Source organism: Periplaneta americana, chromosome 11, assembly GCF_040183065.1.
Source record: "Periplaneta americana isolate PAMFEO1 chromosome 11, P.americana_PAMFEO1_priV1, whole genome shotgun sequence".
In the NCBI taxonomy this organism is placed as follows: domain Eukaryota; kingdom Metazoa; phylum Arthropoda; class Insecta; order Blattodea; family Blattidae; genus Periplaneta; species Periplaneta americana.
In genome coordinates, this window is record NC_091127.1 from 161803016 (window position 1) to 161829250 (window position 26235).

Sequence of the window (26235 nt, forward strand, 5' to 3'; positions counted from 1 at the left end):
GAAGCAGTACCAACCTTATTTCAAATAATGCACGCACTCCAGTTTTTCTTCGCAAAATTCCAGAAAAGATATGCATGGAGTATTTGCGTATGTACTTTTATTTATAAAATGTAACCGGAAGACAAATGAAAATACAAGCTTAACAAGGAAAGTGGAAGTATGGAAGACAGATATAAATCTTGACTTCAAATTTAGTTCTAAACGAACAGCAGCATACAGTAAAAAATAGTTACTGTATTTATTTGCGAATTACATTTACAACAATACAATGCAAATGTAAGTCGTTTACAGCATTACATATTAAGCAGTCACGCCTGTTATATAAAATGAGATTTTTTTTGTAACAAATATGTCACACATTGGCATTACAACAATATTATTTCCATTTTTTTGTGGTAAACAAATCATAATAGACTTAAATGACTCATAATGCGACATAAGCTGTTCAAGTGAAGATGAAAACTTCTATGAACTGATTATTTAAATAAATTCTTAACCATGTGACATTATTGCAGTTAGGAAGTGAAATTAGAAAAGTGACAATGGAAATTATGAAAAATCAATTGGGCAATTAGATATGGGTAATGTTCAAACTGATACTAAACTATGTCTTATTTCAAATTTGATCTATGGATACGAAACTGAAGGTACAAGCACATAAATTAGCAAATAAACGGAATAACATCATACATACTGATCACAACAGAATTCCCTGTTCACTGCCATTAATGTACTACCCATAAGCAATATAATGATGTTCGATTTCTCTGCAATTCAACTGTGAAATTCTGATAGATAATATTAGTTAATAGATATAATGATTATGAAACACTATTTATTCCAATCAAGCTCAATTTTTTCATATTTAATTATTAATCTTCAGATTATAAATTTACAGTCCTTTTACTGAAACTTATTTTTTATGTTCTTTCTTTAGTTATACAAGCTCAGTTTCAATAATACTTATCCACTGACTATCTTTTTACACTATTCTGTTGAAAAATGTAAATTATGAAAACTGTCTTCATCAGCAAACAAATGTTTGTACGACCAAATGTGTTTCCAAAAGTTGTGTTGGACATACACTTACTTGACTGTTAGAACAAAGATTTACTGTTTGACAGCAGCGTTGGCTGCTATACTTGGACTGTTTATAACTTCACCTAAACTGTCTAGCAATTCCTTCCTATAATCATCGAAGTCTCCATCCACTTCATTGATTGTCTGATCTTCAATCACCCACAATGTACAATCAGTTTCTCGGATTAAGCGTTCATCGTGGGAAACTATAATCACACCTGTTACAAAACAAAAAATAAAGGTAGCAATCAAGTAAGCATTTCATTTGTAGCACATTTATATTTCAACAGCAGATTCCCGGAAGTTAATCAAGTACTGTTAAGTGAACAAAGACAACAGTTTTATTATAGAAGAGCTAGCCAGAAATGGCAGACAGATGACAAGGAGTACCTAGTTCTTCTACATTATGCTTTTTTTTTTTTTGCATAGTCATTTACATTTATTTTATTTTATTGGGTTATTTTACGACGCTGTATCAACATCTAGGTTATTAGCGTCTGAATGAAATGAATGTGATTTTAGAACAGATAAATTCCTTTTCGTACTTAGGATGTAATATATCATACGAAGGAGAGAATGATGTAAGCAGAAAAATTAACAAATTTTTACAAATATTAGGACTGCTAAACCATACCCTAAAACCAAGTTTAGTACGGAAACATTCCAGAATAAAGCTATATAAAACCCTTGCACTACCAACTCTCCTCTATGAAAGCGAAATTTGGGTTCTGAAACAAAGAGTTATCAGCCGATTAAGAGCAACTGAAATATCTGCGACGAACTGCAGGATACACACTTCTGGACCACAAGAGGAACGAGGATATACTGCAGGAACTCAACATGCAGCCATTAGACGAAAAAATTACAGAATACAGAAACAGATGGCTTGAACACATTTCTCGTATGGAAGCTGGCCGGACACCCCAAGAAATGTTAAAACACCACCCTCAAGGACGACGACGACCTGGACGTCCACAGAAACGTCTATTGGATCCTGTATAGCTGGAACCGAAACAGGCCAACAATGGCCTAATTTCGTGCCTGGAATATGATGATGAAATGAAGGTGATAATGCTGGTGAAATGAGTCCGAGGTCCAGCACCGAAAGTTACCCTGCATTTGCTCGTATTGGGTTGAGGGCAAACCCCGGAAAAAACCTCAACCAGGTAACTTGCCCCAACCGGGATTCGAACCCGGGGCACCTGGTTTCGCGGCCAGACACGCTGACCGTTACTCCACAGGTGTGGACGTCATTTACATCTCTACTTGTCATCATACATAATGTCATTTCTCACATGGCAGTAACATAGACAAAATCATTTATAAGAACTTGCTAAAGTAGGAATAATCCATGCAATCGAGATCTGCACGAAAATATTTGAACAAATGATTTCTGCCAAAATGGTGATGCACTAACAAGGAGTACTTCACTGTAGAAAATACACATTTCTATTACTAATATTAAAGCAAATAACTCTACTCATATCTTCAATGTGATACTTGGGCCTGCTTAGCTGCACACAGGTGATTAATCAGTGGTGGAATCGTTAACAGTGCAAGCCTCATTTCTTCATCGATGAATTTGTGTCTCTCCCTCTTTGATGTTTTAATTTCAGTTAACGTCAAGAAGCCCACTTCACATATACATAGGTTGGATAAAAACTTATGGCAACACTGCTGTCACGTAATGATGGTGTGTTCGAGAGCTGCCAGCTGTGTGGACATAAACAAGGACTGTTAGATGAGTTAGTGCAGCCAGCGGCGACAGTACTCTGTTAATCTACTGCAGTGTGTAGAACGTTGACTTTCATAGGGATAGTGCAAGCGCCCTAAGACCACGTTTACAAAACTAGAGCAACGTTCCTGGATCAAAATTGAAGTGACACGAGATCGTAGTGCACAAGAATGTTTTCAAAGTCTGCGTGAAGCATGTGCCGAAGCAGCGTTGCCATATCGCACAGTGGCACGATTTGTTAAAGCGTTCCGGGAAGGCAGGGATGCCGTTCACGACAACCTCCGTACAGGACGACCCCGTGTGGAGGACAACGCAGTTCAACTCCTTGCTTCCCTGTTGGATGCTGATCGCCAATGGACTGCGCATGAGTTAGCAGCGGAAGTCGGAGTATGTCACAAAACTGTGCTCCACATTCTGCAAGACATTCTGGGCTACCGCAAAATTATAGGGCGTTGGATACCCCATGAAATTTCCGAGGTTCAACAATGGCACCGCTACGCAGTCGCACAAGCCTTGTTGGACCGGTACCAAAGGAAAGATGACGACTTTCTTGGACGAATCATCACTATGGACGAAACCTGGGCTCGCTCATACGAACCAACCAAACTTGAAACGTCAATCAAATGAATGGAAGCATCCAGGTTCTCCTCGTCCAAAGAAAGTGTGCCCTACACAAAGTGCTGTGAAGGTGATGTTCACTGTGGAGTATGACATTGATGGGGTAATACTGCACCACGCTGTACCTCCAAGGCAGACGGCAAACGCGGACTACTACTGCAGGTTCCTGCAGCACCACCTTCGTCCAGCCCTCAGGAGAAAACGACGACACTTGGTGGTACAGAATCCCATCATTCTTCATGACAATGCAAGGAGTCACACCGCTGCTGCTGTTAAGGACCTCTTGCGCCGCTGGCAATGGGAATTCTGGAACATCCACTGTACTCACCCGATATGAGTCCATGCAATTACGATCTTTTCACCAGAGTGAAAGAACCACTGCGAGGGACCCGGTACAATACCAGAGATGAACTTATCCGTGCTATAGGTTGGTCAATATGGAACATCAACAAAGATGGATGCGCTGATGGTGTACGACGCCTTCCAAACAAATGTAATAAATAAGGGGGGCGACTATATAGAAGGTACGTAAATGTTGTTCCCTGTGAATAAAGCCATATCAGAAATATCGAACTGTTGCCATTACTTTTTATCCAGCCCTAGTATATGTAGTTGAAATTGGCAATAACATATTAACTGCCATCTTGGAGACAACCGGGTATTCACTTCTTATTGACAACCAAAATGTTTCCAAAGGCACTTTTGAGAAGTTTTAATGTCAGTGTTCTGTCTGCTTTTAAATCCATTGCATATTTAGTATCTGATACTTACCTCCATTATAATCATTAATGGCATCTGCAAGAGCATCAATTGATTCTATGTCCAAATTGTTTGTAGGTTCATCCTGAAAGAGAACAATCATAAAAGTCATTAAAAGACTGTGCTAAACCTGGGTGCAGATATTTCGGTGTTTGAAGAATTAAAACATAGTTAACTTGCTCAGTTTATGAAAAAGTTATGAGAAGTTTATTAATTTGTTTTTTGATCTCTGGTTCTCTACCTAGTAAATTTTACATATGTAAACCAGTTTTAACAGAATTTATTAAGCAACAAGCATAAGAAAGAGTAATTTCAAATACATTCCAAATATCTTGTTTATATATTAACTGTAAACCGTTTAAACATGATTATACTGGGTGTTCATTTCACAGTGTGTCATGACGTCACTGTTGTGAGTCAGCGATTTGAAGCGAGTTTCAGCTTTTATGTCAGAGAAGTTGCCTATTAATCAAGGCGTTCAATCTGAACTTGAGAACGTGTACGGTATAACTTGAACGTCGTAGCAACAGATGGCGGTCTGTACTGTCTGTGTGCTACCATAACCTCTTTCGAACTGTGTTTTGTGCGGCCAAGTCGTACACAGGGTATTTGTTATCATCGGTTGCGTACGGCAACATTCCACAATACAAATCAAATGCTCCGTGTCCATGTTGACCGTCGAAGTTAATGTCAACAAATACGTAAGTAATCGTCTTAACCCTCTCCCCATATCCCGACGGTAAGAAAAAAACCCACCTCAGTACATGTTTGCAAACAGTTCACATTCCTGCCACTACCGGCATTACCGTACATATTGGTAAGTACTCTTCAGAATGAATGCCGTACTTGCTAGGCAACTTCTCTGACACATAGGTAATACGCCTCTGTGGAAGTGTAGGAAGATTGAATTCTCTAGGCTCATTGACTAGCCACATGACGGCATACAACGAGCCATGACACACTTTGAACTGAACACCCAGTAGTACAATACAAACATTTTGGCTATTTGTTTGCGTAGGCTTCCATGGCTGGTGTACATGGTCTCTGGATAAACTTCGGGGCTTATACCACGTTGTGTTGGTGGCTGACGTTTCGACCGCAGTGTTGTGGTGATCTTCAAAGCTGAGCAAATTTGTTAAAGAAATAGTTTGCTCAGCTCTGAAGATGACCACAACACAGCGGTCGAAATGTCAGCCACCAACACCAAGACAACGCGGTAGAAGCCCCGAAGTTTATCCAGAGACCATTTTGGCTATTTACTTGCTAAGGAACACAAAGGGCTAATGAAGAAGAAGAAAAAGAACAATTTACCTGCTTTTCACTTGTTTACCGACTTCTGAGAATTAAATTAACAGGTGATATGCTCTTACATGTCTACGTCACAAGTATAGTGGTCCTCCAGAGTATTATAGGATGCCGTGATCGTGTATACAAAAGACCGTAAAACAAAATAAAAGATTATAGTGTAACCACATAATGAAACTAATGTGCAGTGAACATGATTGAAATCTGTTACATGTCGAAAGATGTAATTATTTTTTTCAGTTGGTTATTTAACGACGCTGTACCAACTATTAGGTTATTTAGCGTCAATGGGATTGGTGATAGTGAAATGGTATTTGGCGAGATGAGGCCGAGGATTCGCCATAGATTACCTGGCATTCACCTTACGGTTGGCAAAAACCTTGGAAAAAACCCCACCAGGCAATCAGCCCAAGCGGGGATCGAACCCGTGCCTGAGCGCAACTTCAGACCTGCAGGCAAGCGCCTTAACCGACTGAGCCACGCATTCTACTTACAATATTTTGGAAGACAAATGTATGTGTTGAAATGTTACATATGCAAAGAACGTGAGATTAAGAAGATAGTTGTGGCTACTGCGCAGAATACACGAAAACACCAACATTATAAAATAAAATAAATTTATTTTGTGTGCAACTGGAAATGAGAGTTTATCTTTTATTTGGGTGAATAGTAAAAGATTACATTTATGTATATGTTGTCCTGTTCATAGGGTCATTCTTGACTAACGTGCAACTTGAGGAGCTGACATGATTCCAATGTTCAATGTTGCAGAGTACATTAAGATTCTTATTTCTAAGAACTGCACTTCTGTAAACAAAACTTCAACTCTGGAGTGAAAAACAAACAACAGCCCAATGCTTAAAAGTTGTGTTCAATCTTGTGAGTTTGTGGTGTTCCATTCTTGATACTGTGGTACCTGTCTGGAACATTCTGGTCGCGTCTGATTGCGCGCGCATCTAGCGAGAAGGAAAGCGCAGGGAAACGGAAAATCGAGCTTCGGTAGGCGCTGTAGCACAGCACGGAGCGGGGGAAAAAACTGCAGTCACGGCACAGAGCGGAGAGAGAGCGGGGGAAACATCTGGAAGCAGATCTCTCTCGAAGATTCCAAAAGCCACGCGAGAAGGTATGATGTAATAAATAAAAGCACTAGGAATCTTCGGAAGTGGTCAGTCGGTCGCGAGTTAGTCTTCAGTCAGCCTTCAAGTCTCGTCTTGGACAGTGGCGAATCCACACCTGTGGAGTAACGGTCAGCACGTCTGGCCGCAAAGCCAGGTTGCCCGGGTTCGATTCCCAGTTGGGACAAGTTACCTGGTTGAGGTTTTTTCCGGGGTTTTCCCTCAACCCAATATGACCAAATGCTGGGTAACTTTCGGTGCTGGATCCTGGACTCATTTCACCGGCATTATCATCTTCATCTCATTCAGACGCTAAATAACCAGAGATGTTGATAAAGCGTCGTAAAATAACCTACTTAAATAAAAATAAAATAAAAAACAGCGGCGACATATCCGGAGGATCTGAGTTCGACGTGCAGTGAACTTGAGTGGGTCCGTAACTGTGGCAGCATCCAGGCGAAGGCAACGCGTCCGGAAGACCTGAGTTCGATGTGCAGTGAACTTGAACAGTGAGCTAGAAGAACTAGCCAGGGCAAACGAAGTGTGAACTGACGGTTTTGTTAATGCTTTGTGAACCTTAATTGAAATTAGGAGTACATTGTTGTTCTTGTCAATAATACACGTGTATTGTCATTGTCGTCGTGTGGAGTGCAATAACGACTATTGTGTTGCTGTGTTGAGTGGAATACCCTTTGTTGTAGGGTGAATTATTAAGAATAAAAGTCACATTGTTGACGGGTGTGTGGTGGTAAAAGTGAGAATAAAAAGTCACAATGCTGTACACATTTTATAATGCTGAGCACGCAGATATATTTGTCTCTGGATTTCGTGATGAATCAATCAATCAATATTCTTAATGTATCCAGCTGTTTGCTGACAACATAAAGTCCACTATAGTCCACTGTAGTCTATTCAGTTGTTTCTCACGAGAAAATTTCGTGATGAAAATGTAGTTTATTTTGTGGGATACCAGTAGTTATTTTCACATCACTCTAAACGATAAAGATAATACAATGAATAAGGTTGAGAAACGTTAATACATACCAGTATAACAACATCAGGTGCATTGAGGCACAACTCAGCCAGGGCTACTCTTGCCTTCTGTCCTCCAGAAAGATCTTTCATTTTGATAGTGTGGGCGTGACTGACTAGACCAAATGTTCCAAGTTGCTTTCGTGCTTTTTCATATGGAAGATCGAATAATCTCATAAGGTACTCAGATGGCGTCTCTTCAGCTGTTAAATGTTCACCAGAGTGCTGATCGAATCTACCAATACGCTGAAAAATTAAAATTTTGGGAAAATTATTATAGATGATTTAAATAATGTTTACCACACAGACACTGTACACACACTATACTACTTACACTATACACACACTTTCCCCTATTTCCATTTTGCGCTATCTGGCTAATAATGGAGTTCATCCACGTCGCCAGGCTTTTGAATCACCCTGTATTATGACACTGGATTAAAAACGAAGATTGTATACAAACTTTTATTGGTATATTATGTACAAATTTAAATTATTGTCTTAAACCAATTTCCTACGTAATTTTAGAGAAAAAAAAAAACGCACGCACGCACACACTCTCTCTCTCTCTCTCACTCACTCACTCACTCTCTCTATACACCATTTTCTCATGAGTTACATACATATTGCTCCATCAGTTTCATTGAAAAACGAGTCAAACTGAAAATTTCTACATGGAACCATGCGCAAACTGAAACACTAATAAACCAAAATTACAGACAGCTTATGTCAGTAACTTGCTCGTACAATCAGAATACAAACGTCGTAAATAGTGTGTACATGTAAAAAAACTAACTTTCCCTAAGCAGGTATTTAATCTTAGTTTTTACATAATCCTCACAGAAATGTATTTTTTTATATAAAATATTACTTCCAGAGTAAAAATGTTTTATAGCACCTAAGATTAAAAATTTCTTAAGTTTTAATTTTCTTTCTAGCAGACAGAATTACAAAATACTAGTCACGTAATGATTGTTTTGTCCTAGGTCAACTCACCAAGCGGTAATTTTTTCTCACATCACCCTGTTGTGGCTGTAAATCTGCTGTGAGAAGCTTAAGAAATGTTGATTTTCCAACACCATTTGGTCCAACAATAGCTACTCGTGAGCTCAAGTCAATACCAAAATCACAGCTCTTGAACAGTGGTTTCTGATTAGGGTATGCAAATGTAACATCTGGAAAAAAAATAATGTTGTGTCAAGTGGGAAAAAAGTGAGTGTACTCATATGATACAGAATGTTGTAAAGTACAAAGAAATATGAAGAGCTAACTTTCAGTTTTATCACACTTTTTTAAATTAATAATAATACATTGCTTCAATACTGAAAATTATTTCAGGTAACTGATCTGTACGTACTAATGCTTTCAAATAATTTTCTTTTCATTTTTAACTGCTAAAATGTGGTCATACCGATACTCCAAGAATCACTCTGTATAGATCTGACCAACAACTATTGGGTTCAAAGAATATGAAAATATATATTATAATATGAGTATAATTATGTAAAAGAGAAACACAAATAATGATTCATTAGAGATTAATAGAAGAAATTGATAATATTATTAACATAGAGAAAAAAACAATACATAAACATAATTTTAGTACAGGCTTACTTACTATGTAGCCCCAAGATTGGAGGCTGTAAAGGGGGAGGATCAGGAAATGAAAATTTAACTATATATTCACGAGGTTTCTGCAACAATTCTGTTGGCCCCTGATCCTCTTCATTCTTCTGAACCTTGGTACGATTCTTTTCTTGTTTTCTTGTGAGAGCTTCTTTTTGCTTCTTCTCCTACATTAGAGTAAATGCATTAAATTAATTAAAAAGTGCTTGCGTTTATATACAAGATCTCTTACCTAATTAATATGATTTATACACATGCACGCACAAAGATATATTTAATTCAATGTCATCAAAAAGTATACAAATAATGGCGTCTCTTCACATTCCCAACATGGAGATATATATACAGGCCTACACACTGATTAATGAAGAAAAGTCATAGCTTCAGGATGTAACTTTTGAAGCTGCTTCGACTATAAAAGTTCACATGAATATGGATCTGATTTCCAATAGTTACAGTTCAATTATGGCTATTTTAATCTACAAAAATTGCTACACATTCACAGCTCTCACGTTTTGAGGCTGATAGCCAGAAAATTTACAATTCTGCTCACAGCTACATACATACGTAGTGTTATTGTAGTCGAAATTGAGGCTTGCAGTAGATTTTCAAGATTATCGCTCTCTCCATCAATATGCCTTTGCATTAGCATATGAATCACATACTAGTAGCATCAACAATACTAATTTGTCCTTGACCTTAATATTCAGTGTGCGAACGTAGCTTCTGTTATCTTAATTTAAAAGATATGTCCTCCCACACAACTATGACATGAGTCTAGGGAACGGATTTCTAAATAATAAAAAAGAGAGACTTAGGACTTCAGAAAATTCAATTTTGAACTTTTAGGAGTTTATATAAAATTAACATCTCCAACCGAAAAACCAGAAACTAAACACACTAGAACAATACAGGCATACAAAAACACACCTGCATCAAATCCTCAGCAGACAACTCAATTTCAGAACACACACTTTTTGACTCCACATTACACTACACAAACACACCCCCACAGGAAACGCAATCAGAAAGCGTGAAGACCACTCAGTTCTGATGACAGACCATCGGCTGTAACTAGTCAACAAGGTAACCTAGTTAATTAACACGTGAAAGAATATATATACTTTATATTCCGAAGTAAAATTAACAATTAATAATTTTAATTTTATAAATATTCTATTTTAGGTGAAATTCTGAAGATTCAAATTCTATCAACAAAGAGACTTATTGGTGATTTGTCAGTTTCATCTCACATAACGGGGCTGCACTGATATGAAAACTTAATTTGTAAGCTCTCGCATAATGGGGCTCAAATGAAGATGGAAGTAATTTGTAAGCTCCTATCTAACCTGAACAACCTATCACCCCTTTTATGCTAGGATGGACTTTTCCAAACGAACTTCGTTTTCAGGAAATTCCCTTAAAATTTTCTTCCTGCCCCTTCTAAGATCAATATGGAATAAACATGCCAGACCAGTGTTTGTCTGCAAGATAATTTTTTTTACATTTTGAATGGCATTTTTTGTAGTTTCTTGGGGCTTTTTTACATTTTTAGTATACGTAGGTAATTTTATTTTAAATATACGAAAAATAACAAAAAGGCATTTTTCAAGCACAAATATAGCTTTTAGGCATTAATAGGAATTTGTGGTCCATTTAGGCACTTTAGATCCTGTAGAATTTTAATAGGGGATCCTGTGTACATGAAATGTAGAGATATCTGAATACCATACTACATCTAGGATGTAGTAAACAAAACAGATATGGAATTAGAAATCCGTTCCTAGTCATGACACAGGAAACAGCATGGGATTCACAGTGATGCATTCATGTTTACCAAAAAAAAAATGGCCATTAAATGCCTTAAGCATTCGAAATCAGAACCATGATAATATTAACCTTTTTAATGAAAATGGCTCCAAGAACAATATACTAAAGTTGTGAATCACCCTTGCATCTATGTGCGTGTACGTGTGTAAATCAGCACATTTTACTTCCTAACTTTCTGAGCACAATTTTAGCTAGCAAAATAGTAAACATTACTGTTATATATTACACTTACAGCTTGTTTCTTAGATTGTCCATGTGCTTTCAACTCTTTGATTCTCTTTTCCTGTTTTTCATATTCCTTAATCATTTCCTTTCTCTTCTGTACATACATCTTTTTGAACATACTATAGTTTCCTTTGTAATAGTGCAATTTCTGCTGGTCCAGATGAATTATCTCATTGCACACATTATCAAGGAAACTTTGGTCGTGAGATACAATTAATAATGTCTTCTTCCAGCCTTGCAAATAACTAGAACAAGGTATTGCTTTTAGTAAAAAGTATAACCATAACAATTAAATGAGTCAATACAAACCACAATGAAGAGAGTTCAATTTATTGAAGTGGTGTAACATCTTGTTTTATCTATGTCAGAGCTACAACGGTACTTACTTGTCTAACCAGATGACAGCATTAAGGTCAAGATGATTTGTAGGTTCGTCCAATAGTAGCAGTGTTGGTTCCAAGAATAAAGCTTTAGCAAGGGATACTCTCATTCTCCAACCACCAGAAAAGTTTTTGGTAGCACGATTCTGCATCTCTCTTGAGAATCCTAAACCAGCTAAGATACGTCGAGCACGGGGTTCTGCAGAATCAGCATTGATTGCCTTCAGTTCTTCATACACCTGTGTGACAAAATATAGTAGTGTATGTAAATTATATTCTAATATTTCATTATTTGGCTCAGTGAAATGGGTAAGAAAATTATTTACATTGTACTCTTTAATATTACTCATAAATGACTCCAGGAGTTATCAAAAGGTCGAGTACCAGTGACAAGTTAGGTTTGGTTCGTTTAGCCTTTTGGTTTGCCTTACATATATGCAAATGAATGCACCCTGGACCAAATAATTTAAAACCGAAAATACGTAATGAAAACTCTGAAGATGACACCACTATCATGTTTTACTTTTCATGCATTGGCAACACTAGTATTGTGAAAGTGATTAATCCATCATGAATATTTTACTACATAATACACTCCGGTAATTTTTCTTTTCTTTTCTTTCTTTTTTTTTTTTTTAGAGAGAATGGGCAGAAACGAGGAAATAGTACATAATTTTCCATTAAATTACCTCATGAAAGGAATACTCACTGCAATTTTTCCCCACATACCGTACTATACAATTGAAAGGAATTTTATTCTGATAAGCCTTAAAACATCAGATTATATTATAATGTTTTTTTTTTTTTATCCAATGCCACCAGATTGTCTTTTCGACATTTCTGGTCTTCTCTCCTGGCTGTGGCTTAGTTGTAACCCACTTCTGAGGTTGGGGCGCCTGGAAGGCGGAGTTACATTACCCCGATGATGTGATAGGATGATTATGATAATGTGGTGCCAGGAGAGGTCTTAAATCTAAACTTAACCTAAATTCCAAATCATGGACGAACACAGGAATGATCCCCTTTAAGGAAAAATTCCTGTGCTCTAACCGGGAATCGAACCCGGGACCTCATGAACTATAGACAGAAGCTCTGACCACTAGACTATGAGGCTGGTCTTAAATTATAATGTAGTTATGTAAACAGACATGCAACTGATACTCTTTTTAGTTGGTTATTTTTACGATGCTTTATCAACTGCTATTGTTATCTAGCATCTGAGAGAGATGAAGGTGACAATGCTAGCGAGATGTGTCCAGGGTTCACCGCCGAAAGTTACCCAGCATTTGCTCTTATTGATTGAGGGAAAATCCCGAAAAAAACTCAACCAGGTAACTTGTCCCAACCAGGATTTGAACCCGGGCCCGCTTGTTTACGGTCAGGCAGGCTAACAGCTGGTCCACAATAAACCGACAGTGATAACCAGAACGAGAAATGGAAGCGGAGGACGTGAAAGTGAAGATTTTTTATTCACAACAAACCAGAACAGAAACGGCTATGCATATCGATATGTCGATAATAATGATTTGTAAAGTCAATATTATGCATTCTGATGTTAAATGTGTAAAATTGACCAATGATATTCTCTCATGAGAACAAACCAGCCAACATAAACAAAGGTTAACCAACTACAGAATTTATGACACAGAATATTTAAAAATTCAGTTTGTGTGGTCACATCGCACATAGCATATACTGAAAGTGATTCTACTGAATTTCCGAGTTAGTTAGAAATGATGCATGAAGAAAAAATTATGTCATGGCCCCCTTGCTACAAACTACACGACAATCAAATAGCTTTATCATGACAAGAGACTGAATCTAGTAGGCTGTGATTGGAAACGAGAATGGCAAGTTGAAATTTGGAAACGGTCCCGTTCCTGGGCTTCAGTAAGCTTCTTGTTAATTGTGAATGCTCACATTTAAATATATACATTTTAACAATTTTTCCGTTCTTGCTATTATTCTGGTTCTCGTTTCCCGTTCATTGTGTCACCCCACTGCAGTGGAATGCAACTGATAACATGAGTAACTAAACTATTTCAGAATGCACTAAATTGTATGAGAAAAGACTTTTACAATTTAAACTATGCCATCTGCTTCTCTCAAACAAGATAATGTCACAGTCTACTATATACAGTCGCGAAGCTCAATATGTACTAAAATGCAAACATGGGTAGTTGCCCACCACTAGGATCGCTACTATCGCCTCATCATTGCAGATCTCTCTCCTAGCAGACGACAAAATATGTTACTTTCATTGTGTTCTTTTGGAAAAATTAACACCTTCCTTCCATTATTGAAATATTAAATGCATGAAGTTAATTTATTATTTTAATGAAGTATATTAAATTCCACCATAAACTCGAAGATACATGCAAGAAATAGGTTAATATTATTTTTGTTTGTGCAAAACGAACTGATATTTACTATAATAGCTTCACTCATTCAAGATTATAGCTATAATGAACTATGAAACCAATAAATATTAATTTGCATTTCCCTTTACAACAATAATAATGGAAATATGAATTAATGGAGTAACTTACGTGTACCGGTACTTGTAGTGTAGGCTTATGTAGTTAACAAAGTGGGATGAGGTTAAGCAATAATAATCACACCAGAATTGGAAATAAAACGTGATCAATAAATTTTATTGTAACAGATGTTTTCTACGTCTCTAGTAAAGTAACAAATAAAAATAACAACAAAATTAACAGCTATAATTAAAAACATATCCTTTGAAAAAAAAAAAAGTAGGCCTAAGCAATAATAATCCCACAAGAACTGAAAATAAAACGTGATCAATAAATTTCGTTAAAACAAACTTAATTTTTCTACGTCTCTAGTAAAATATTATTATTCCAATTATTGTATTTTAGCCATTAACATTTTCATTACAACCAATAACGAACATTTCACAAACATCAATGTGAAATACGCAACGAGCTAGCACTCGATGGAAATACGACACAGTCCAAAGTCGACTGTGGACAGTCTGTTGTTTCTAGTTGCTAACCGCTTGGAGCGCTTTATCTCGAGATTTGCATAAAATAACCTCAAGCTTCGCGACTGTATATAGTAGACTGTGCTAATGTGTCAAAACAGTAGTTTCATTAATCTTAAAATGTGTAAAAACTATACAAGAACAAATTTATACAAGGTCTCGAGAACCCAATAGGCTATAATATAATATCAGGCTTAATTTTGAACAGGCTATAGCTACAATCTCACCTCCTTTAGTCGATTCTGAACGTCCATACTGGTATTTCCTTTTTCCTGTTCTGTTTCAAGCTTTTTGCATTCTTCCAAGAGAGATGTTCGCTTAACATCTGCTTTTAGAACTTCTTCTACAGCTGGAGTGTCATCTGCTACAACCTCCTGCTCACAGTAAAGGATATCTATGTTGGGCGGAATTGCAAATGCTCGTGATGCAATATGACGGAGCAACGTTGTTTTTCCATGACTGAAATGAAAATAAGTGATTTTAATAATGTATGTGTGTATGTTGGTGAATATTCTGAAATGGGTAAATGTATGTCCCAGCTGATTTAAGGAGTTTCTTGAAAATGTTAACTGATTACTTTTGCGTTTAATTAACTAACTCTCATATGTTTTAGTTGGAAACAAAGTATAAAAGGATTAATTTTAAAATTTATAATTAAAAAATAACATCCAAACGCCAAAATGTAACTACGGTCCCTATGTCCCCAACTACATTTTACTCTGTTTAACTAAGTTTTTCTCGGAATGTTTCGATTTGATTTTATTTCCTCGGCCAAGATTATAAAAATAAATAGTTAAAATACTCATGAAAGACAGGAATTGTTGTTTGCTTAATTCTAAAAGGACACAACTTTAATGTAAACTTTGTCCCCAAAAATTTCGTAACGCCGGTTCCTCGAAATAAAAGACCTACACAAAAGACAATTTTGCTTCACGTGGTAAATTTTAACGGTTGGTAGTGATGAGAGGTCAACATGGCGCCAGTTGAAAAACTTTTCGTCCATTATCGTAATTTATTTTATTGAAAAATACAAAAATCATCACTGATGACTAAATGTTATGTTTTCTATTAGTAACACCAGTCCCAGGTGGCATTAAATATAGTTTGTATATACAAAACTTTCGTAGTATATGCAAAATATTACAATGTTTGTCGACTAAAAAATCTAACCTCCATGATATTTTTAACGATTTATTTTGTCAGAACTATTGCGGAAATTATACTAATTTGTAACAACAGTCCCTGTAACCTCCCTGTAACGTCGGTCCCTTTATTGTGGGACGAGGTTTCATTTAACATACAATTATTAAATACCGGTGTATAAAGTAACTTCCAATATTATTTCATGTGATTGTTTATAGGAAATAAAAAAAAAGTCTGATGATGAAAGTAGGAAATATGAGAGGGAGAAGATACGTAGGCAGAGGGCAAATATGACTGAAGAGGAGTTGCAGAAAAAAAGAGACTATGGCAAAGAATATATAAAAAAAGAAAGAAAATAGCAGATATGACTGATCGTGAAAAAAGAAATGTTCGAAGACAAGTGAAATCTGAAGTACAGACGTTTAGAAGATACCTTAAACAATGGGCTGTAAGGGAAAGATAACAACAATCCCTTGGCTTTTTTTTAAATTAGAAAATCTCACATAAAAATTTTTTAAGCTCAACCGATACCAGAATCTTCAATAGTAGGAGCAAATGTAACCAATGTGAGAAAAAAGTACACAATTTAATATAATATATTTTTTCCAGTTGCCCATTTCAGAATATTCACCCATATACGAGGCCTGTCTAAAATGTATCCGACCTTAAATTTTCCCACGCAAAGTAGTGATTCTAAGGTGGCGCCACTGTGCATGGTGAAAGGAGGAACCGTAATGCGCATGCTTGAATTTTTTCACCGCATTCGCTTGTGCCAGTCACTGGCTGGTGGTCGCCAAGTAAGGTGCTGTTCTAAGTATTTGTCGGATTTAGTTTTCTCGCAAGATGACTGAACGAATTGAGCAAAGATACTGCATCAAATTTTGTCAAAAGCTTGGTGATTCTCAAAGTCTAACAATTCGTAAGATTCAGCAGGTGTTTGGGGAAGATGCGATGGGTGTAACACAAATTAAGGAGTGGTTCAACCGATTCAAAGATGGCCGCACATCAGCGGAGAGTGAGCAGCGTTGTGGCAGGCCCCAAACTGCTCGCAGTGCAGCTGTTGTTGAGAGGGTGCTAAATTTGGTGACGGCAGATCACCGTGCGGGAGATTGCCGAAGAGGTTGGAGTGAGTAAAGATTCTGCACATGCAATTTTGCGTGATGATTTGAACATGAACCGAGTGGCTGCGAAATTCGTGCCCAAGTTGTTGTCCCCGGAACAAAAAGACCTCCGTCGTGACGTTGCACAGGACCTTCTGGACACCGCCAACACTGATCCTGGGTTTCTGAACACCGTGCTAACTGGAGATGAGTCATGGGTGTAAGGGTACGACCCAGAAACAAAAAGACAGTCGTCGCAATGGAAGCATCCCGAGTCTCCAAGGCCGAAGAAAGTGTGGCAGGTGCGAAGCAAAATCAAGGTGATGCTGACTGTTTTCTTTGATGTCCGTGGAATTGTGCATCACGAATACGCACCGGAAGGACAAACGGTGACAAAGGAATACTATCACGATGTTCTCCGGCGACTCCATGATGCAGTTCGGCGCAAAAGACCAGATATGTGGACGGCGAACAACTGGCACTTGCATCACGACAACGCCCCCGCACATTCATCCCAATTGATCCACACTTTCTTCGCCAAACATGGAATTACAACCGTTCGCCAACCTCCCTACTCTCCAGACCTGGCTCCTTGCGACTTCTGGTTGTTTCCAAAATTGAAGACACCACTGAAAGGATCCCGTTTTGAGAGTAGAGAAGAGATAATGCGGAACGCGACGACGGAGCTGAACACCATTCCAAAAGAAGACTTCCAGAGGTGTTTCTGGCAGTGGAAGGATCGGTAGGCTAAGTGTGTGCAAGCACAAGGGGCCTACTTTGAAGGGGATTAGGGTCCCAACCCCGTCAGGTATTTGAAATATTTTTTCTGGCTAAAGGTCGGATACTTTTTAGACAGGCCTCGTATGTATGTATCTATCTATGCATCTAATGCACTGGAGTTTTCTCCTTAGTGCTTCCCAATATTTTGATGTTAGATCATGATGAGTCTGAACAATTTCACAGGTGTGTATGTGATTACATTAACTCAATGTGACTTATTATTGTTCTGATACATGACATTATGTACATATATATCTCTATTTTTTTAAATTTTGTACAAGGGCTGTTTTCGTAATAAACGCTTCAATTATTATCACTGACATACCCCTAAGTGGCTCAATGCATACCCTTAAGGGTTATGGTTGTGAACCGCTGGTCTATACAATGAAAATAATATTTTAGCCTTACAAAATATTAGGTCAGCATGTTTACTTACCCATTTGGTCCAACAAGGCCGTACCTACGTCCACTAGCAATAAGCAGACTAGCATTAACGAACAAATCATTTCCCTTAGCTGATATGCTGAAGTTTTCCACTTTAATATCCACAGCATTTTCTAATGCTTGCAACTGACCAGCTGACTTCTGCATCTGCGACACTGTGAAGTTCTCCCCAAGTTCACTGTGTCCCTGGCCACCTTTCTTAGTTAAAGTCTCTACTTGTTTTTCATACTCCATCTGAAATTTCAAACCCATATACCAGTATATTTTAATCTGTTTTTTCAAACATCATGAATTGTAACAGATTTTCACTTTGAGAGAGGAACAGAGGTTGAGGGTGTTCGAGAATAAGGTGCTTAGAAAATATTTGGGACTAAGAGGGATGAAGTTACAGGAGAATAGAGAAAGATACACAAAGCAGAATTGCACACATTGTATTCTTCATCTAATATAATTAGGAATATTAAATCCAGACGTTTGAGATAGGCATGGCATGTAGCACATGTGGGTGAATCTAGAAATGTGTATAGAGTGTTATAGTCGCGACGCTGTCCCAGTGTGACTCCTCCTCTTTGCTTACGTCTTAGGAAGTCAAGGCTCTATAAAGTCAAGGTAAGTAGTATCGTTCGCCATTTTTGTTCTTTCGTTGCCGAGCTACCAGACGAGGGATCTATTTGCCACACCGTTAAACATTATCCCATCGTAACTCCCATGATAATAAATCAAACACACTGTAATTCAGCAAATAATTGAGCAGTAAATAACGTCCTCGTATGCTTTCTGGGAACGCCAACGAAAGAGCCAAAATGGCGGGCGATTATATATTAAGTATTTATCCAGCCTTAGGAAATGCTTTACATCTTCATCAGCGAATCACAAGACGCACACGTTTAAATGTAGCCGACCGCAACGTGATTGGCTGCCGGAAATTAGAGCGACAGGACTATAGTTGGGAGCAGTAGTGTACACAGAATTTTGTCAAGGGGGAAATCATTATTAAAATTGTTTACAATTTACATTATCGGTACTATTTTAAATTTTGTGCATTATTATTATTATTATTATTATTATTATTATCAAAAATATGAACTGTCAGATGCATAACACGTTAAACAAACGTTTCACAATAAAGTCAGAACTCAAACTAACGAACAGGTGAACATGGTACCAATCTTAAAGTGAATTTAAAATCAACAATGCTCAATATTTAACAACTGCACTGCAGAACTGTCAAAACAACCTTTTCAACATGTTTCACAACAAGTTAAATTCCATACTGTGTCAGCTTCACTTTATTACAAGGTCAGTACTAGGTGGTAGGTCTTTCTAAAATGAAGACAGCATTATTGTAACTCGAACATGCTGCAGCACCAAGCACAGAGATTATACTGAAGAAGGGGTAGGAGAACTATACCTTATGTTGATGTAGATTTTGTTACTCTGACAGTGAAAAATTAGAGAAGAGAAAACGATTATGCATAAAAAACATATTCAAATCTAAATATGCAATTTTTTTTTTAATTTCAGGGTGGGGGGGGGGGATTTCAAACCCGGTAACCCCCGCCCCCCCCACCTTGTGTATGCCCCTAGTTGGAAGACCTGGGGAAGAAAACCTTTGCGGAGGCCGAGACGTAGATGGGAAGAGAATTTGAGGGAGTTGGGATATGATGCTAGGGACTGGATTAATTTTGCTCAGGATAGGGACAGATGGCGGGCTTATGTGAGGGCGACAATGAACTTGCGGATTCTCTGATAGTCATTTGAAGTAAATGAGTTATAACAGCCTTTAAAATAATAGCCTACTTTAAAAAAAAAAAAAAACTTACCTGTTTCTTTAGCTTTTTCTTCTCCTTATGTGTCAATTTCTTTTGTGTACCACCTGTAATTAATAAAAATAAAATTCAAAACTTGTTACCAGCACTGTTGGAAGTTTTCAATAAATTCGAAATCAGAGAGTTATAATGTTATTTTTATAAATTGTATTTTCTATAAGACAAATACCAGTAAATAATAAAAATAAAGACATAAAGAAACATGAGGCTGAAATAATTAAAATAAAGATACTATAAAAGAAAAAACAAAGAGAAATGAATGAATTATATTAATAGAAGCACTCCTGAACATTCCCATGTCTTTACATAGTACCCAGTCTTTGTACTACAAAATACTACAATTTAATCTGTCAAAAAATCTAGAGGAATTGAGTCTATGGGTCTGTCAGAAACAAAATAAAAATGAATAATAAGTTCAGGTACACCACCACAGCTGTAATAGCGACACTCTGAGGTTTGTGACCAGGTTAAAGAATGTTTGCTTTAGGGCTTAGCTAAGTGACAGCCTCAAGATTAATACCAGTAATTTCATACGCGCTACCAAGTTGTGTACTCTATCTAGCTTATTTGACTTACTGGCGTCAGTATAAATTTGATTTTGACACTTCAGATTTTACATTTCGAATTCGGTCCATTGTATATGCAAACAAAAAATCATTAATGCTAATACAACCCCCGAATATTAAGGGATTCATAGGTTTAAATAATATATTGTAGTAACATTTTCCAAAATAAGTTTTATATTAATTCCAGGTATCGGTATTGTCTATTATAACTGATACTTGTGTTCCACATACCAATTAAAGCATCTCCAGCTGCACTGGATTCTTCTTCTTCCACATCAGAATTACCACCTGCTTTCTCTTCCACTATTTCTTTTTTCTTCTCTTTTGATTTATTACTCTTATATTTTTCACTAACATCAATGTTAACTCCTTTCTTGGCTTTTTTATCCTCGATATCCACTTTAGCTATTTTTTCAACAAGTTCATCTTCTATTATATCACCACCTGCAGTATTCGTCTCAGCTTCAGTTTCATTTTTCTTTTTGTCTTTAGACTTCTTTTTTTCCTTCTTTAAATCTTTAACATCTGGCACTTCTTCCTCCACATCAATATCATTCCTATCAGATTCGTCATCACTTGAAATCTTATTTTTAGTTTTAAATGTTTTCTTGTCCTTCTTTGCATCTTTTACACTTGGCACCTTTTCCTCATCTTCAATATCATTTATGTCTGAGTCATCATCACTTGAAACTTTCTTTTTACCTTTAGATTTTTTCTTGTCCTTCTTCGATTGTTTCAATACAGGTGTCTCATCGTCTGACACTTTATCCAACTCTTTAAATTGTTTTTCTACTTTATCATCTTCATCGCTACTCCAGTCATCTTTTTTGCCTTTACCCTTTCCTTTCTTTTTTGTACCTTGTTTCACAGCCTTGGAAGTTTTATCAGTATCACCAATCCTTTCATTTTGAAGGGACTCTTCATCTGAACCTTCATCATCATTTTCTTTAATTTTGGTTTTATTTTTCTTCTTTTCTTTCTTTGCAGGCTTCGCAATAGGCATTTCTTCATCAGATTCTTTTGAAAGCATATTCAACTTATCTTCAATCTTATCATCTTCGTCACTCCAATCATCCTTTTTACCTTTTCCTTTCTGTTTTTTCTTGGGGGCTGCCTTGGAAGATTTTGAGATTATTTCGTTGTCATCACCACCCGCCTTTTCTTCAAAATCATCTACATTCTTTTTGCCCTTTCCCTTCTTTGGAGGCATACTGGATTACTTTACAACCAGATTTAATAAAAAGAACTGTTTGCAATATACACTTCCACAACCCAATATGTATCACGAAAATTACACAACGTGATCGCCAGATGACGGCAAATTGATCAGAGATATTTTCTTTCTTATCGAGTAGTCTTGTCTGTCACTGTCGATAATTTTCGATATAGCGAGCAGGGTCGCCAATATTACTTGAATGAAATGTGTATAAGCCCCAACGAGCTAGCACTCTGATCACTTCCGGGGTTGCATGTTGCTAGATTTGGTGATTTTTCGCCAGTTCGGCGAATTTGTGACATTTTGCAATTTAAATCTCGGTTAAACGAGCGTTGAGGGACTTCCGCCGATTTTGGGATACTAGACACCGACCCACGTAGGTTAATTTCAATTAAGAAACACGCCAAACGAATTATCTTTGCACCAAAAACGGATGCTCCCTGGACCAAATTATCGTATTTTAGAATTATTTTAATGCAACAGAAGTCAGAAGTCTTGCTAAAATCGGCGGAAGTCCCTCAACGCTCGTTTCACCATTTTTTCTTCTTCTGTTTCTGTAATAAAAATATTACTGTAATTTTGCTTTGATTCACCAAGCCTTGAATGATGATGACCAAGGACAAAACGTTAGCATTTGATTGTTGCACTGACCTTCAACTAAGTTGTGATTTTAAAAAAGCATAGACACAACCTATAAGAGTGAGGAATTTAAAATGAAATAATTAAATGTAACAAAATGGCTGAGTAATAATAATAATAATAATAATAATAATAATAATAATAATAATAATAATAATAACAACAAAAGGAACTTGCCATCCTACCCCATTATCTCCTGTCCTAGTAGCTTCATAAGTGGTGCCTTCTTCATATCACTCGTAAGATTCAGACCTGTCTTCGTACAGTTGACTAAACAGCAACAACAATAATAATAATAATAATAATAATAATAATAATAATAATAATAATAAAATAATAAGGGCCAAGATATGTATCTAACAATAAAATATTTTACTTTGACTAATATTACATGACACTTGACAACAGACAACAATGAACATTGTTCGTATTAAAATCAAAATAATGTGATTGGCAGTTCAATTTAAGTCCCAACCAATCAAAGTTAGATTTCCAGCAGTTCCATCTGATAAACCGCGGTATGCATTTGTGCACAGTTTTGGACGGACATAATTTTGTGTATGATATTTGAGTTGGTGTTGTGTGACCATTAATTAATAATTGTTTAGTAATGAATGTCAATTTTTCATTATAATTTTGTTATGGGTAAACACGCTGAATTCCAGAGAGGATCAGAAAGGAATAAGAAGTCCAGGCGCAGTTTAAAGGTAAATATTATAGTAATACCGTATTTTTTTGTTAAAAATGATTTAATAGAAATACAATAGGCTACATGTTGAATGTTCATTATAGCTGGGACTATACAGAGTTTAGATTGATATAATAGGGCCTATATCTGTTTATTTAGACTGGTTAACAAAATCCAGTAAAGCGACTTGGCAGAAGGAAAACAAGTTTCTTCTTACCTGCAAAATGTGTTTTGCGAGCACATACCGGTAAAACAGATTTACAGCCATATGCGGTACTGATACTAAAAACCACTTGGTCAAAATAAGAGAGTCCGAGATTTTTTTGTTTTATATAAACCCTTGCTCAAACTATAGTACGGTATAGCCTACTTATAAACAATTCTATCATGGAAATACCGATATTTTTTACTTACCGGTAGTCATATTTCGGTATAGCTACCAATATTTTTTCATATTGTTCGAAAATTTCTTCGTGAAAAGAATCAGGTCGTTTTAGAACAATATAGCCTAACTACTCACACAGGTACTACAACTATTTACGTACTAGGGCCTATTAATAAATAACTATACATAATCGCACTAATACCACAGTCACGAAGCTTGAGTTATGAGGGTACTAGGAACAATAGACTGTGCAGATACTATTTAGCATTGTCTGTGATGAGGTGATAGTAGCGATCCGTGGTTAGCAACCATCTATGGATGCATATTTACTACGTATTGAGACTGTGCTAATACTGCACCTCTGATTGAGGTTCTGGCTGACATGTACCTGTGCAGCTGTTATCAGGCAGTAGGCTACATCTCACTTGACGATTTTATGTGCTAGAGGAAAAACAATACCGGTATTGTTTGTATGCGTCTGAAGTCTGATTAGTGTAATATATAGCTAGTCGGCGATGTATGCAATGGAGAGGGAAAGGAACTAGCCATCCCACCCCATTATCTCCTGACCTAGTTGCCTCATAAGTGGTGTCTTGTTGGTATCACTTGTGAGGTTTAGACCTGTCTACGGACAATTGGTTAAACAATAACAATCACACTAATTATAAACAACGTATGTAGGCCTACCAGTATTGATCAGTAATCAGTCATTAATAATCAATAAAAATCTGTTAAATGACCAAAGCTTTCAATCTTCGGGATTTACAATATTGGTGATTAATGTTAGGTATATTCCTTTTGATAACATTTTATTATCATGTGTGTGTGCGTGTGTGTGTCTTAGGAAAAAATCACATTCACTTCGATCCTGTCTGTTTTCAATTAGGTCTACTGAAATTCAAAAGTCTCTATTTTAGGCTAGATGAAATGTTACATAATAAATATTTTTATATCCATATGATAATACTATTATGAAGAGAAAAAGGAATTGGTTGGGTCACTGGCTGAGAAAAAACTGCCTGCTTAAGGATGCACTGGAAGGAATGGTGAAGGGCAGAAGAAGATATCAGATGATAGATGACATTAAGATAGTACATGGATCATACGCGGAGATTAAGAGGAAGGCAGCAGAAAATAGGAAAGATTGGAGAATGCTGGATTTGCAGTGAAAAACCTGCCCTTGGACAGGAAACTATGAATGAGAATGAATGAAATAGTAATACTAATACAGAAATTAAGAGGAAAATGCAAGACAAAAATAGTAGCTGTGATTTTGAATTTTTATACATCAACAGAATTTTTTTTTCTGGTAGACATAAAATGTTAAATTAATTAAAATGTGTCTCAGTGAAACATACAGCAGAGTCCGTATAGGTCAGTTTCTGTCAGATGCGTTTCCAATTCATTGTGGGCTAAAGCAAGGAGATGCACTATCACCTTTACTTTTTAACTTTGCTCTAGAGTATGCCATTAGGAAAGTCCAGGATAACAGAGAGGGTTTGGAATTGAACTGGTTACGTCAGCTGCTTGTCTATGCGGATGAAGTGAATATGTTAGGAGATCATATTACATTTGTTCTTCTCTACTTCATAAAACATTCTCTTAAACAATTCTTCTGCCACTTCTTAGCAACATCTCATCTGTTATGTCTTTTCTGCAGTTAACACACTCTTTATTCTCTCCCTGAAAAACATTTTCATTTATTTCTTCTCCAACTTCCCATGATATCCATATTCATTTTGTTTCTTTCCTCTCCTGCTGGAATTAAGTGACATCTATTTCTTCTAAACTTCTTCTGACCAACTTCCACTGTATATGATCTGGGATGAATCTGCTCCACAATATTACCATATCTTCTTAAGTCCACAATCCAGCAGTTGTTAAGTGTTTGACTCTATGTCGTCTAAATGAAATAAATATAATAAATCCTTCAATAACTGTCTGTTTTAACCTAATGAGTAGTATAAGAAAATTACATTAGGTCATTACACAATAAAAATATGACTAGCACTTGAGCATATGGTAATGCTTTAAGCATAAAGACGTAGGTAAAATGCAACATAATAAAATATGATAAAATATATGATATGAGATAATTACAACATTATGAATGACTGCACAAACAGAAAGCAATGTGATAATAATAACTTGAAAAAGGCGTGGTAGTTGTGGTAATTAAACCTCATATAGAGTCTAGATGTTAAAATACAGAATCTGTGCCTTGAATAGAAGTCTGCAAAAACAAGTGTGCAGCTTATGAGTATAAAAATTCTATGTCGTCTGTTAAAGTAATTTGCATTTTTCTCTTTAATGGCCCTGTCTTTCCATGCTATATTTTTAAGATTAGGTCATCTGAGTTTAAGTTGTATGGGATGTACTGGTAATTTTCTGCGTATTTGTCTTCCCATTACAAATTGTGCATGTGAGGAACCATTTTCTAGTAAAGTACTTTATTGTACAAGCTCTAGTATCATCAACTCTACTATTTCTAATTATTAGAAAATCAATAATTGAAGAATTATACACATTTTCTAAGAATTATTTAACGTCAATAATTATTAATACACCTTTATTGCTAAAAGGTGGAGCTGCCCCATTTCACTGATGATTCCCAAGTATTATAGAAGGATTAAGATGAAACAATTGTTTCATCTTAATAACTATTCAAAAAATTGCACCCCTAATATTAATTTTTGATATGATCTATATGCCAATAATCCGAGATTCAAATCC

General features: G+C 36.5%; 1 protein-coding gene across 1 annotated transcript; it reads right to left on the reverse strand.

Moving 5' to 3' along the window:
* Positions 1-969: 969 nt before the first annotated feature.
* On the reverse strand, positions 970-21920 carry LOC138709520 (ATP-binding cassette sub-family F member 1). The gene is made up of 11 exons (XM_069840344.1): positions 20806-21920; positions 20003-20055; positions 18172-18413; positions 14940-15171; positions 11712-11944; positions 11333-11570; positions 9263-9437; positions 8641-8819; positions 7657-7890; positions 4205-4277; positions 970-1298 (listed from the first exon to the last, which is right to left on the reverse strand). The coding sequence occupies exons 1-11, from the start codon at positions 21782-21784 to the stop codon at positions 1111-1113; spliced, it is 2826 nt and encodes a 941-aa protein (XP_069696445.1). The 5' UTR covers positions 21785-21920; the 3' UTR covers positions 970-1110.
* Between the last annotated feature and the right edge of the window lie 4315 nt (positions 21921-26235).